The 15,062-nt window shown below is 60.5% G+C and overlaps 1 protein-coding gene across 1 annotated transcript in view; it reads left to right on the forward strand.

Moving 5' to 3' along the window:
* Positions 1 to 14,759, forward strand: part of ZFAT (zinc finger and AT-hook domain containing) — a 46,464-nt gene extending 31,705 nt beyond the window's left edge. The window contains exons 10-15 of the mRNA XM_081111372.1: positions 2,111 to 2,199; positions 5,979 to 6,117; positions 8,947 to 9,065; positions 10,167 to 10,293; positions 11,169 to 11,299; positions 14,218 to 14,759. Of these exons, the coding sequence (XP_080967498.1) occupies positions 2,111 to 2,199; positions 5,979 to 6,117; positions 8,947 to 9,065; positions 10,167 to 10,293; positions 11,169 to 11,299; positions 14,218 to 14,457 (845 nt within the window). The 3' untranslated portion in view covers positions 14,458 to 14,759. The remainder of the gene's footprint in view (positions 1 to 2,110; positions 2,200 to 5,978; positions 6,118 to 8,946; positions 9,066 to 10,166; positions 10,294 to 11,168; positions 11,300 to 14,217) is intronic.
* Positions 14,760 to 15,062: the final 303 nt, after the last annotated feature.

The following is a 15,062-nucleotide window of genomic DNA, read 5'->3' on the forward strand; positions in this document are numbered from 1 at the left end:
GTAAGAGTAGGAGTTTATGATAAACATCCAAGTGATTGCAATAAAGATCTTTTATTCCAGAACTAGAGGTGAGGTAGCCATGGTCCAACCTTTAAGGACGTTCTGGGGACCCCTCCCCACTGTGGGAGCTTTCGTGGGATCCTGGGCAGGAACTGGGTTGGGCTTCAGGGAGTCAGTGGGAAAGCCTGAATGCTTAGCTGGGATTTGTCAGATTAAGGACCAGGGCTTGCCTGAGGCGGAGGAAAGCCGGAGCCAGAGCTGTTCCCACGTGAGCAGAGCCGGGGGGGGGGGGGGGGGGGGAAACCCACAATCAAAACAATAAAAATACAGTGATAGCGAAGCAGCCGTATCCTGAGTAATGAGGCAGTACGTCACAGGACTGCTTATGAGGTCCACATCTGCAGGAACAGTAAGCCTTACTGACCACCTCATTCTCTCTGGTGCGCTGCGGGGGGAGGGGGGGGGGAGGCTGAGCTTGACCTCTCGGCCCCTCTGAGCCTCCTGCTCCGAGTCTGGGGGACGGTGCAGGGACAGAGGCTGCGCTGCGCTCTCCCTGGCCGGGCGCGGAGCTGGTTGCTTTCCCCCCGGGAGTCTGCACCTTCTTCCCGGTGTTACTGGAGACCTTGTTCCCACCTTCAGGCCTCTGCCCCGGGGTCCCTTTCCCGGGACACCTTCCCTAGAGACTGTTACAGAATCACCCCCCCCCCCCAAACCAGCTAGGTTCTTAGCGCCCCTCCTTGGCTTACCTTCCCTCCTGGGCTGCCCTTTCCTTCTCACCACTTTTGTCTCCGCAGCTGGGCCCTCCACCTGTCACTCCTGCTGCTCCCCCTCCGCCTCCTGCTCTTTCTCTTCCTTGCGTTTTTCTGCCTCTCCCGCTGGGCTGGGAGCTCCGCGAGCAGGGGTTTTGGACTTTTACTGTATTTGTTTTGTATCCCCGGCGCCTAGAACTGTGTCTTAGGTGTAGGAAGCTTTTCTTGATTGATTTTTGTTGATGAAACGAGTGGAAAGAAGCAGCAACAACGTAAAGTGTGCCAACGGAGGGGCTGGGACACCGCAGCCTGGAAACCTGGCAGTGATCCCCGTCCCGTCTCCCAGTTCCATGAAATCGATGCTTGTGGATTCGATGTTTTAAAATGCGGGAGAGGAGCTCGCTGTTCAGTGGACCTTCGCGGCATCTGTTAATGCAGCGGAAAGGAATGCAGCAGTCACCCCGCCCTTCAGCTGCGAGGGAGTCTAGTTTTCTGGTTATCGGCGCCTTAACGTGCCCTGTCCCTGCTCGTTCCTGTTTCCCCGAGGCCTCATCACCGGCCTCCTGAGGGCTGGGTCACCTGGGGGAAGGCCTCCCTTGGACAGGTGTGCCTGTCAACAGGCACAGAGAGACATCGGTCTGTGAAGGGCCCGATGAAGCCCTTTGTACGGACGCCGACAGCGGGCAAGAATTCACCGCAGCCCTAAGCAGTTTGGCTCAGTGGATAGAGCGTCAGCCTGCGGACTGAGGGGTCCCGGGTTCGATTCCGATCAAGGGCATGTACCTTGGTTGCTGGCACATCCCCAGTAGGAGGCGTGCAGGAGGCAGCTGATCGATGTTTCTCTCTCATCGATGTTTCTAACTCTCTATCCCTCTCCCTTCCTCTCTGTAAAAAATCAATAAAATATATTTAAAAAAAAAATTGACCGCAAAAAAGCCGGGCTATGCCACGCCCCCTCTGACTTCAGAGAGAGCGTTTTGTACGTGGTTCTGCTCACCTGTGGGGGGGGGTGGGGGGGTGAATGCTGCACACAGTGCCTTTATGGTAAGAGTCTCTAGTGATGAATTAAAAGCCCTTTGAAGCCCAGCCCAGTGCCTTTGGAGCCACCTCCAGTCCAGCCGCCCGCCCACACGGAGTTCAGGGGGATTCTGGTAGGACCGGCAAAGAGGCATTATCCGGCGTCCAGCACCCTGACCTGTGGCGGCCTGGCCGCCTCCTGTCTGCGCCCCTCCCTGCCGGCTCCCCTGAGACCCTGAACTCCCGCTGACAGGCGTCCTGAGTGCCCGGGGCTCGGGCCTGGCGCTGCCTGCACACGCAGGAGGGGAGCCTGGCGCCTCTCACCTGCCCTCCCTTCTTCCCAGGGAAGCAGTTCAAGTGCATGGTGTGTGACTACACGGCGGCCCAGAAGCCCCAGCTGCTGCGGCACATGGAGCAGCACGCCTCCTTCAAGGTAAGGCGCCGGGAGCGCGGCTGGGCCGGCCCAACGCACGGCCTTTCCGCAGGGAGGGGCCCCCTTGGCCTCGGGGCCCCAGGGCTCACGGAGGAAGGAGCTGGGCCTGGGACTCGGTTCAGGAGGGTGGCATCCTCTGTCCTTGGCACACGAAGGCCATGAGGCGTGTGCAGGAGGGGGCACACGGGGAGGAGGGGGCACACGGGGAGGAGGGTGCACACGGGGAGGAGGGGGCACACGGGGAGGAGGGGGCACGCCAGGAGGAGGGGGCACACGGGGAGGAGGGGGCACGCCAGGAGGAGGGGGCGCGCGGGGAGGAGGGGGCACACGGGGAGGAGGGGGCGCACGGGGAGGAGGGGGCGCGCCGGGAGGAGGGGGCACACGGGGAGGAGGCGGGAGGAGGGGGCGCGCCGGGAGGAGGGGGCGCACGGGGAGGAGGGTGCACGCGGGGAGGAGGGGGCGCGCGGGGAGGAGGGGGCGCGCGGGGAGGAGGGGGCGCGCCGGGAGGAGGGGGCGCGCGGGGAGGAGGGGGCGCGCCGGGAGGAGGGGGCGCGCCGGGAGGAGGGGGCGCGCGGGGAGGAGGGGGCGCGCGGGGAGGAGGGGGCGCGCGGGGAGGAGGGGGCGCGCCGGGAGGAGGGGGCGCGCGGGGAGGGGGGTGCGCGCGGGGAGGGGGGTGCGCGCGGGGAGGAGGGGACGCGCGGGGAGGAGGGGGCACGCCGGGAGGAGGGGGCACACGGGGAGGAGGGGGCACACGGGGAGGACGCATGCTTTTGCCCTCAGACACGAGGGACTTGGAGGAGGGAATGGGCGTTGGGGACAAGCACGTGCACCTCAGATCCTGGATTCCTTAGTGAACCCCTGACCCGACAGGTGTGAGGATGCCCGTCCGCCTGCTGCAGAGCTGGGGATGGTGCCCGGGAGTGCCCACCCCAGTGCCCAGCACACGCAGGGGCCGGGAGAGGGCGGCCGCCCTGTCCTTTCGTCCCTGACCTTCCGTCCCTCTAGTGGGCGCTCCTTTAATGCAGATGCTAGTATTCACGTGGCCCTTGCTTCTGGTTCGCTTGTTGACAGCCACTCCACTCCAGCCAATTTGCCTCATAAAGAACTGGGCCCGGCGCCTGGCAGCTTGACCCTTAGCATGGCTGCTGCTGCTGGTGCTGGTGGTGTATGGACGTGGGCATGGGAAGTGACTTCTGAGGTGTTTGCTGGGACTCTGCCCGCTGGGCGTGAGAGGGGCCTGTCGGAGAACCCCAGAGCCCCCCGGGCCCCTCCTCCTCCTGGGCGGGGCCGCTAGTTCCGCTGGCCCAGGTCATGGCTCAGATGGCGGGACTGACAAACTGACAGCGCGGGATGAGTGAGTTCCCGCCCTCCGCCCTCCCCCTAGCTGGTAGCACTCTCTCCCACTCCTCAGCCGCCCCTGTCTCAGTTCCCGTCACCGCTGTAAACAATCACCCAACTCACCCCCCGCCCGTGGGATCGCTGACCATGCCTACCACGCGCCTGCACAGAGCTGGTGCCCAGGAAATGCTCGCGTGCCCCCCTCCCGCCCGCACCGAGGCGCAGGCTGCTACTGTTGCCAGGAGGCTATGCGGATCCCGTCACCAGGAGCTCGGCCTGCCTGCTGGGAGGTCTTCTCCACGAAGCCTGGCTCACGGGCAGGGCCGGGAGGCGGGTGATGCGGGCCCTCGGGCTGTGTCACTGCGAGAAGGAACCGCGGGCAGCTTTGCGTGAGCCCTTCCTTTTCTGACTGCATACGTCCTGGCCCTGTGGTCGCTCTGTCTTGCCTGCAGCCCTGCCCCTGCTACCTGTGCGGCCTCTAACCTCCCTGCAGTGCAGGGACACGGCAGTGCCTCCTGCCACTCTACAGAGGTGCACAGTCAGTGCTCACAAAAGGGCAGGCACATGCATCGCAGATGCCAGCTCTGTCCACACTCCACCCTGTGTCTTCCTTTCTCCGCTCACTGGAAGGTGGTCCTGCCTGGGCAGTGCCGTCCTCTTTAGGGAACTTAGTGAGACGCGGTGCCTGTGACGTGCCTGTGTGCTGGAAGGTGGGACCAGCCCCCCTCCCCTGTCTGGTACATGCCTGGGAGACGTGCCTGGCACAATGTGTCGCTCACCAGAGCCTCTGCCAGGCCCGTTCCCGCAGGGAGCTCTTCATGAACTTGCCTTTGCTCCCAGAGTGAGTGTCTCCTGCCCGGTGCCGCCCAGTGTTGCGGGCCTGCCCTGCTCTCAGAGCCCGCTCCCCGGACAAGGGCCTGGCCTGACCCGTCTTTCCCTCCGCGTCCTGCTTCCCGCCGTTTTCTGCCTCGAGCTGAGATGCGTTCCAGGGCCAGCGCTGGGCAGCGTGCACTTGCTCTGTGGTCTGTGGGGCTCCAAGTGCACCGGGAGGTTGTGAGTTCTGGAAAGCAAGTCAGAAATGTGGTGTGTGGCTGTGCACGTCTGTAACAAAAACAACGAAAGAATCAGTCTGAAATCGGCAGTTTTCTGAATCCGTCCATTTTGGAAACTGCTCAGGGAGACGTACTGCTGACCTTGCTTCTTACTGGGGACTTCGCTCCGAGACAGGCCTGGCCCGTTCGACAAATGTTCTGCCCCTCCCTCTGCCCGCGGGCCCGGCCCGGCCTGGACCCTCTCCTGGGGCCGGAACCTCGTGGGGGAGGCGAGCTCGTTCTCTCGAAAGAGAAACCAGCCAGACCGTCGTCCGGAAGACACTGTGACATGCTGTCTGTTCGGTGTGTTTGACACCAGCCGGTCCGCAGTGAGCCATGCATTGCATTGTCAGATGAGAATGTGCTCAACTAAGCATTTTCACCAACGACTGAGCAGGGACACGCTCAGGAGCAGGTGGTGTTGCTGGGTCCTGTCCTGGTCTCCGTTAGACGGAGCTGGTCTCCCCCCAGCAGGGCCTCTCCCAGCCGCGCAGAGGGGCACGTGGGCCCGTCTCCGCTCCCCTCGCTGCTGTGAGCACACGAGCCCGCAGCCGCGTGTCTAGTTATCAAACTCAAGCGAAACCCCTGAGCCAAATGCCCACGGAGGTCGAGCTCAGCAGCTGGAGCGTGTCCCCGGATCAGGGTGTCACTGAGCCCCGGGCCGGGAGCGTGGGCAGGGGAGGGCTGGCGTCGGTCTGCTTTTCGGTTCCCAGCGGAGTAGGAGGCGAGGGGTCTGAGGTCACAGTTCCCCTTCCTCCCTGCAGCTCCTGTAGTTGGAGGAGAAAGGGGCATGCAGGGCGGGCGGTTTATTAAATTGTCAGAACTGAGCTGCCGCTGCTGCTGCTGAAAACCTCATACCGCCTTCTGCTTCCTTGGGGGTGAGATTTTTCAAAGCACTTCTGGAAAAAAAAAAAAGGCAATTGGATCGACTTACGTTAAATTAAAACCCTGTCTGTCTAATAACTCGTGCTATTGTCTCTGGAAATATTGCATTTTTGCCAGCACAAGTGATGACAGAAAATCAATGATCGGAGGATGCGGAAGAGTCCTCTCAGCTCCGGCGCGAGGAGCAATTAGCGCGATCTGGTTACTGCTGTTTGTGGTGATGAGGGGATGGCCTCCGTGCAGCCACTTTCGAACCCGTGGTCCCCATGGTTTCACAGCATTCACTCCCCTCAATTTCATTAGTCTCTCGTCTTATTTTACAGCAGAGGCGGCTCTGTGCTTGGTGAAGGCCGTGAAGACCTGGCCTGGGCCCGGCTGGGGTGGCTCAGCGGTCAAGCTCCCCATCCTTCGGGCTCCATCTGGGCTGGGCTCACCTTCCCCTAACCATCCTCCTTGTCCCCACAGCCTTTCCGCTGCGCCCACTGCCATTACTCCTGCAACATCTCGGGCTCCCTGAAGAGGCACTACAACAGGAAGCACCCCAACGAGGAGTACGCCAACGTGGGCGCCGGGGAGCTGGCCGCCGACGCGCTCGTCCGGCAAGGTAGGCGCGTGCTGGCCCGGGGCCCCGCGCAGTCCCCGCCCGGCGCGTTTCTGCGGAGCCGCGACCCCTGGCCACTTAATCCTGGTCCCTGAACGTGCTGTTAATGCTTCATCGTCGCCATGTCACCCTCCTCCTCCTCGTTACTATTCACAGTGTTCCTTCTTGGCCGTGTTAGAGCAGCCTCAGTGGAAATGGGAAATGAAACCGTCATAATGTACCCACAGATCCCCTCTGCCCCCAGCTCGTTCGTCCGCACTGCCTTCTGCTCTGGGTCCAAGCACGCACTTTGCATACGCAGGAGGTCACGGCTTCCGCTCGCCATTTTGCACTGACTGGCACGGACGTGCCGCTGCCTTCCTCGTTGTCATTTCTAAGGTTCTCCGTGACACAGCCCCGGGCACCGGCCTCTCCTGTGTATCCACGCTCCTGCTCTGCAGCTCAACATTGTGGGGGTTCCAGGCTTTTCTTGTATTGCAATGACAGAGACTGCTGTGGCAAGCATGTGATAGGGGGGCTTCTTTAGGTTACCCCAGAATATTTACCGAGTCCTCAGATGGCTTATCCTGAAAAGGAAAAACCATCCAGAACATTCGCACTAAAGAGGATGGATGGATGGAGCCTCTCCCGTCATTGAGAAGTTTGGAGTTTCTTTGGCTGCTTTTTTCAATAATTAGTCACGTATTCCCACTTGGGAGGGTTTCGCGCACACGCTGTTGCCATACAGAGAAATGCCGTTGTGCTTATGTCTGCGCTTTGTGAATTCAGCTGAAAGTGGGTACAGCCTGCGGTATTCCAGCAGCTGCCCTTCCCCGGAAGTCAGAAGCCCAGGACGGGTCTCCTGGGGAAAGTCAGCTTTGCCAGCGAGTCTGTACGCAGCGGCTCTGGTGGGAATCCATTTCCTGGCCTCTGCCAGCTTCTAGGGGCTCCCACACTCCTTGGCTCAGCCCCTCCCTTCACCTTCAGAGCCCACGATGGCCAGCAGCCTCAGGTCCCAGTGCTGGGGCCTCCCCTCCTCCTCCCTTCTTGGAGGGGCCCTGGGGGTTACACTGGCGTCCTCACCCCTCTCCAGATCCTTAACCGCATCCCCTCTCTGAAGCCCTTGCCACAGAGGGTGGCATTCCCGCTGCAGTGATAAGGATGCCAGTTCCTGTTTGTGGGATTTGAGCCTCAGCATTTTCACCTGAGAGAAAACTCCCCTCCCCAGAGGTTCAGGCAGTGGCTCTGGGTCGAGTGAGCCAGCGCATTCCGGCCTCCACTCCCCAGCCTGGCGTCCAGGCCGTCCCGGGAGATAGATTATTGAAAATGAAATTGAATTTCCAATCATATCAACCACCACAAAGGAGCACGCGGACTTCAATGCCTGAAACTCCTCCAGAATATATTACGCTCCCAAAAGAGCGAAGGATGAAGGATGCCACGCTCGATTTTAAAATTGCTCCTGAAATTCTGTTCTTCTGCCTGGTCATCGGGCCTGATGGGGAGGTGGCGGTATGGGGTGTGCCGTTCTCAGGGTGGGCGCTGCACATCAGCCCTGCAGGGAGGGTCACCCAGTTGCCCCCTCACCTTACTGTGCCTGGCCTGTAATGTCGTGAAGTGAGGGAGGAATTAATTTCTCAGCTCTGATGTCAGCTCCTGGCAGAGTTACACCCTTGGTCTAGATTACAGACTTCCACTGGTTCTTTAATTAACATCGCTGTGGCCAAGGTGGAAGTTTTAATTAATGTGGGGACATTATTATATTAATTTTAATTTAAACGTGATGTAAGGATGTTTTCCCCCCTCAGTTAGTTTTCTGTAAGGAATATTTCTTGTTGCTGTCAGTCCTCACCTGAGGATATTTTTCCCATTGGTTTTTAAAGAGAGTGGAGGCGGGGGAGAGAGAGAGATGTGGGAGAGACACATTGATTGGTTGCCTCCCACATGTGCCCAACCAAGGGCCAGGGATTGAACTTGCAGCCCTGGTACGCACGTGCCCTTGATCAGGAGTGGAACTGTGACCCCTCAGTCCAGGGCCGAGCTTCTGACCGGCCAGAGCAGGAATCTTTCATTTCACGTGAACGCCTAAGTGTAGCCTTGTGTGGTTTGCTTTTGTTCGTTGCCTCATTCTTGTCTTTATAGAACCAGCATCAGTTTCATCAAGAAGAGGAAAAGGTGACGAGTCTCACACCTCGGGGAGTTTTAAAAAGCGATCATAGGAAAATAGGATTTTAATAGATGGTTAATAGACGATAACAAAGCTTTCTTATCCTCTGGCCATGAAAAAGCAGCTCGTTAGGTTTCGCCTAAAAAGAGGAGAGCGCGGACCGTCAGGAAATAGCGTCTCTCGGAGCTGCCTCTCCTGGGGTGGGCTCGGGTGGAGGAGTTGGCGTCTGTGGCTCTCGCTCTGCCGACCCCACCCTCGCTCTTCTGACCCCGCCCTCGGTATAAAGTCACCTCAATCACTTACAGTGTCTCAGGCAATGAACACGTGGTGTTGTTTGGGGAATAGCGACGAGAAAAAGAATCTGTGCAGACACAACCCTCATAGGTCTGGCTGTCTAGCACATCAACAACAACGTATCTTTAAAAACAAATATATTTTCAACCCGTGGCTGGTTGAATCTCGGCTGTGGAACCCGTGACTATGGGGGCGGACAGACCAGTGCGCTCTGCAAGTGTCACTCAGTGAATGGAGAAAACATCACGTTTAGAAGCCTCTGCCCCCAAAAGCATGCCCGTGGCTCTCCCGTTCGGTGCCCGGGGAGCTGGGATCGCACATGAGCACCCTCCTCCTCCTACGTGGGGGCAGGAGGGGCTCCCCGCTGACCGCCTGCCTCTCCCTCCGCGCAGGCGGCCTGAAGTGCCCCGTGTGCAGCTTTGTCTACGGCACCCGCTGGGAGTTCAACAGGCACCTGAAGAGCAAGCACGGCCTGAAGCTGGTGGAGACGGAAGGGGAGCCCAAGTGGGAGGTGAGCTGCCGAGCGAGGCCGGCCCGACCTTGCTCAGTGCGGATGTGAGCCAGGCCCGGGTTCCTGGCTGGGGGGACTGGGTACCTCCGCACATCCTGTCTCCTGGCCGTGGGGCGTGCCTGGGAGGCCGTGCCTGGGAGGCCGTGCCTGTGAGCTCCTCCTCCTCCTCCTCTCCTTCCTCCTCCTCCTCCTCCTCCTCCTCCTCCTCCTCCTCCTCCTCCTCTCCTTCCTCCTTCTCCTCCTCCTCCTCCTCCTCCTCCTCCTCCTCCTCCTCCGGGCCAGGAACGCCTGAGTGAACGTGGCCGGAATAGAGTGATCCGCGCTCTCCCGAGCCTGCCCGTCACTGACCGTGCTCACAGGTGAGCACGCCTGGCTCCTGTCCGTCTTGTGCGAAGCCCTGCCTTTCGTTCTTCGTTATTGTTGACAGTGATGCTCCCCTCAGAGTTTCCCTGGGCCTCCGCCTCCCTTCCAGGAAGAGGTCTTCATTCCCGTCTAGTGCGTGAAAATTCTGCTCACCCAGTCACAGTAGCTCCTTCTTCCCTCATGCGTCCTCACTTTGCACAGATGTTTTCCGTGTGCACTTTTGTTTATCATGCCCATCGTATAAAAATAAAACGGCACGAACAGCTAAGACGTACTGAGCCCTGACCCGGTGCCAGGACCGGTGCTGCAGGCTTTGTATAATTACCTGATCGCCATCCCCTCTCCTGCCCTCCGCCACCCCCACCGCGGTGCCCTTCCTCTGCCAGCCACGGGGCAGGAGGCGCTGGTGTGGGGGCGCTGAGAGGCGGTGCTGGCGCCGTGGGCAGAGACAGGAGCCATCAGAGGAGCGTGCACAGGAGTCCCCGGCACCTCCAGTCTGATCTGCATGGCTGTTCCCGGGCAAGGGCGTCAGCAGGGGGGCCCACCAGAGCGGGGCTAGAGCCCCCGTGTCCTCAAAGGGAAGTTTTCTCCCTGGGAAGTGGGGTTATTGGAGCAGCCGGCTCCTCGGGGAGCAGTGAGAGGTTGCGGAGTGCCCTGGCTTTGTCTTCTTGCCTCCTCCCGGGACTCGGGGGGCAGGGGCCATCCAGAAGGTCACTCGGGTGTCATGTGTTTGCTCAGCCAGCGACAGAGCCTCCCGAGGAGCCCGCCGCCCAGTACCTGCACATCGCGGAGGCTGAAGAGGACGTCCAGGGCACGCAGGCCGCCGTGGCCGCGCTGCAGGACCTGAGATACACCTCCGAGAGCGGTAGTGTGGGTGTTACCTGTGGGGGGGCTCCTGGGGGTGTGTGTGAAGGGGGTCAGGTCACTAATGTCGTTGTTGCCGCGGTCATGTGCCCATCCTGCCCTTTACACAGTACCCACCTCCCCCGCCTCTCACTGACTGACCCCCGTGGGGCAGACACCCGCCCTGAGCGTGCGGATGTGGGCAAGGCATCACGATGTGCTGTCAGCATAGAGCAGCCCTGACCTCACTCCTCGTGAAAGATGGCCGGGCTCAGGGCTCCGTGTCCCGGAGAGCCACAGGGGTCAGGCCGATGGTGAGGGCAGGCGGGTATCTCAGGAGCCACCCGATAACATGGATTCTAATCTTAATTTTTTTAAAATATATTTTTTAATTGATTTCAGAGGGAGAGGGAGAGGGAGATAGAAACATCAAGGATGAGAGAGAATCATTGACCGGCTGCCTCCTGCACGCCCCCTGCTGGGAACCAAGCCTGCACCCGGGCATGTGCCCCAACAGGGAATCGAACTGTGACCTCCTGGTTCATAGGTTGACGCTCAACCACTGAGCCCCACCAGCCAGGCTGGATTCCAGTTTTTTGAGATGATTCCAGTAGAACCCAAGCTTAATAGGTTTGGGACTAGACGCCTGTCGCTTGGACAGTGAGACATCCCCGGGTGTTTTGCCCGGAGCCTGTTGCCGACCGCCTGCCCGTGTGCCCGGGGCCCCCACCTCTGCCTTGACGCCGTGGCTGGCGCTGCCCAGGCCTCCGTCTTGAGAGGTGGTCTCGTGTCACCACACTTGGGTTCAGAGCCTCTGGGCTGGAGCTCTGGCTGTTTGCATTCGGGGACCTTCAGGACTAGTGGCCTAAGGGGTCCCATCTGTTTCTTCCCCGTAAGGTGACCGGCTGGACCCCACAGCGGTAAACATCCTCCAGCAGATCATTGAGCTGGGCAGCGAGGCCCACGACGCCACGGCCGTGGCCTCCGTGGTTGCCATGGCCCCAGGGACGGTGACTGTGGTGAAACAGGTAAGGGCTCTCGCCTCGCCTCCAACTCACTTCCCTAATAGAACCGCATGCGTGGGTCTAGTCTCACGCGCGTCCGTTTCTACCTGTGACTGTCATGGAATCGTGTCTCCAGTCGCTCCGTGGATGGAAGTGTGTTTTGGGGGAAAGGTGTAATAGATCTGAAAATTCTCGGAACTTGTCATGCATTTCCTCTGAAGAATCCCGGCGTGGCAGTGAGCAGGATGCGGACACATTTGGGCACATGGTCATGAGATGCCCCCTTGGGGCCTGAGGCACAGTGAGCCCACGCGTGGGGGCAGCCAGAGAGCCAGGAGGGGCCGTGTGGGCTGGCCTCCTAAATCCCAGCACCCCCCCAACCAGACCCACACCGCGTGCCTGTGCCGGTAGGAAGAAGTGCTCCGTTTCTGAGTGAAGGTCACACTGATGGGCTCACTTCCTCCTCTTCCAGCCTCAGGGGCTGCCGCTGTCACAGTGCAGAGCGTCCGATCAGCAGACCATCCTTTTGTCTGTCCACGCTCCTCTCTCTACTGTCTCCTGCTTCGCTGTACAGAAGCCGAGTCTCGGTTACACAAATACTTAAAAACCAAGAACACAGGGAGCCCCTCAGAGCCAGGATGGACAGCGCATCTGACTTACAATCCAGTTCAGGCTCCTGGAGGAGGGATGTGCCGGTCGCAGCCTCTTCCCTAGTTATCCGTTCTTTCAGGCACTCGGTCGGAGGTATTCAGTAGGTGCCGACTGCAGCAGCAGGGTCCCCGGGGTCCAGGAGACCAGGGCCTGCGCTCGAGGCGGTGACTCTAGTGAGAAAAAGACAGCACACGGATCAGACAGAAAGGATGTCACGTGGTGACCAGGAGCCTGGAGAAACGGGGGAAGGGGAGGGAGTCGCTGGGGCTGTCTGATGAAGGTTGTCGGGCAGATCTGTGACGTGGGAGCAGAAACCTGGGAGAGGTGTGTGTTATCAGAGCTACCCAAGCCCCTCTGCATTTAGCACTGAATTTTATAACGGAAGCCAAGAAGGAAAAGTGAAACAGTTAATTTAGGGAAGGTGGGGCCTGGGGGCCCCGAGGGAAGCCGCCCCTCCTGAGAGTGGAGCCAGCAGAGCGCTGGCCGCACAGTGGTGTGGTCCAGGCTCCATGGACTGGAGGCGGCAGCAGTGCAGGCCTCGGCCGGTTTATGGATAATCCCATGGGTTAAGCTTTCTGTGCTGCTCATAATTCATCCGCAGGATGTGTTAGATCGGCATTTGGGGAGAACGGAGCGCCCGTCCTGGGGATAATGACACCGTGAAGCCGTATGATGTCTGCCGTGGAGAACAGTTTCCAGCCTGTGCGGATGGGTTAGGCCCTGGAGTGATGGACTTGAACAGCGAATGGTGACAGCCAGACAGGCAGCCGTAAAGGGATGGGGACAGGGCAGAGCACCGATTCAGCCCTCTCACTGTGGCCTGTGCTCCCTTCAGCTGCCGCCACCCTGCACCGTCCGCGAGGTCTCAGGACATGGGGTCACCCAGGCTCAGGTCCAGCTCTTGCTGCTTCCCAGCTATTTGCCCTTTGATGAGTCCCTGGACCCTAGAAGCTTCTGTGTCCCCACTTGTAAGCCAGGACAGAAATGCTCACGCCACGAGATGTTGTGTGGAAGCTGCAAGGGCCGGGTGGACGTGGGGTTCCGTGGGGACAGGGAGGGAGTCGGGGATGGAGACCCGGGAGTGCCCAGGCTTCGTGGGCCGGCAGACGGGCAGTGGGAGGGCTGGGGATAGAGTCCCAGAGGCCGTGGGAGCAGCTAGCCGGGCGGCACATTGTGCCAGGCGGCAGAGTCTTCTGGAAAGGTGAATAGGGAACTCTGTCCAGGGAGTTGGCCATTGAGTGGCGGCTAGCGGCCTAGGGCTATGGGCCCATGCTTGCTCCCGGCCCACCTGTCTCTCATCTGTTCACTGAACAGCAGGAGGCGTGTTGGGCACCTGTGGGGTCAGGGCCCATCCTAAATCACCAGTGTCCCCATGTATCTCCTCCCCCCCCACCCCCCCTGTGGAAATGATGGGCCATTCAGAGGAGAAAAGCATTCGCCGTGTGTTCCCTCCCCCGCCCCCCACCCTGTCAGGTGCCCCCCCCCCCCAGAGCGAAATGAATCAATATTTACTTCTAAAGTCTTAGTTCCCAGTACATTTTCCCATTTAAATAAAATTGAAACAACAGTAAAAGAAGGAATAAGAAAAAGGTCTCAATTCACTCCAGAAAAACACATCAGACGAGATGCATTAATAATTCCACTCGGAGCAGCTCTCTGGCTCCTGGTGAATTCTGTCAGCGACTCGGCGTTCCTCCCAGGCCTCCCCTCTGTGGAGCCCACCCCAGGCGCCTTTCCAACTCCTCTCTGAGGGACCGTGGCCCCTGCCAGCCCCTCCTGCCCACAGGGCATGGTATAGTCCGAGCCAGTTGGGGTCTCCAGAGATAGCGTGGAGTCATGGCGTGTCACCCAGGTGGGCAGGGAGGGGAGGCCCCCCCTGCTGGCTGGGAAGGAGGCGCCAAGAACAGGAGCTCGTGGGAGCAAGCCCACCTCTCCCCTCTCCCCTGGAGTCACTGCCACCTTCACACCTGCCCTCTCTGCCTTGGCCGGGCTCCGCCCACCCTGCACTGCGCCCCCGGGAGGGAGCGGCCCAGCCCTGCATCCCGGGCTCTTTCTGCGGCTGTGTCTTCCCCAGCAGACGGGTGTCCCACTGGGCACCGTGGCCTCTGGCAGCTAGTGGGCTGTTACTCACGCCGCACCTGTACCCGGGAGCGAGCGCAGCCGTGGAGAGGCCTGCGTGCGGTGGGCACGCGCTCTGGGGCGTCCCAGTGCTCCGTAAGCCGTGGGTGCTGTTGTCATGGCCGGACCCAGGAGCGGGCCCTGCGTGACGTGACCTCTCTTGCCTCCCACAGGTCACCGACGAGGAGCCCAGCTCCAACCACACGGTCATGATCCAGGAGACGCTGCAGCAGGCGTCCGTGGAGCTGGCCGAGCAGCACCACCTGGTCGTGTCCTCGGACGACGTGGAGGGCATCGAGACGGTGACCGTGTACACGCAGGGCGGGGAGCCCTCCGAGTTCATCGTCTACGTGCAGGAGGCCATGCAGCCCGCAGAGGAGCCGGCCGGGGGGCAGCTGGCCCAGGAGCTCTGAGGACGCACGGCGCCAGGGCCGGGCTGCCAGGCTCCACAGGGCACCAGGGGACCGGGAGGGCGGCTGCTGACCGGGGCTGTCCTTGCTGCTCTTCTCTGTGCTCCTTCCATCCGCTGGCCGCCATGGGGGCTCCTTGTCCTGCTTTGGGTGGGCAAGGTGATTGGCAAACGCAGCAATAGGGGACTCCCCCCCAGCACACCCCCTCCCCCTTACCCTGAATGATCTGCTTCTGAAAAGACTTCTGCATCAGTTCTTCAGACAGGGCTCACACCGCATCGCCTCCTTCCTTTCAGAGACCCCCCCCCCCCACCAGTCCCCATCAGCATCTTCCCGAATCCCAGCCCCGACGCCTGACCCCACTGAGGTGCTGAATCTGCATTTGGGGCTGCGTGCAGCCTGGTGAGAGGCGGCACCACAGAGCCGGGGCCTGCGGGGAAGAGGAGGGGCAGGCTTATCACAGAGCCCCCCCCCCCCCAGGATCAAAGTCCGCCCCCCCGCCCCACAGGATCCAGGCGCTTATCATGGGAGTAACCACAATCCGTGACTTCCTCCGCTGTCCCAGGTGGGGCCTCAGCTTACAGTCTTGGCATTCTTTTGCTTTTTAA

Source organism: Myotis nattereri (genome assembly GCF_964212035.1).
Source record: "Myotis nattereri genome assembly, chromosome: 17".
Taxonomy (NCBI): Eukaryota; Metazoa; Chordata; class Mammalia; order Chiroptera; family Vespertilionidae; genus Myotis; species Myotis nattereri.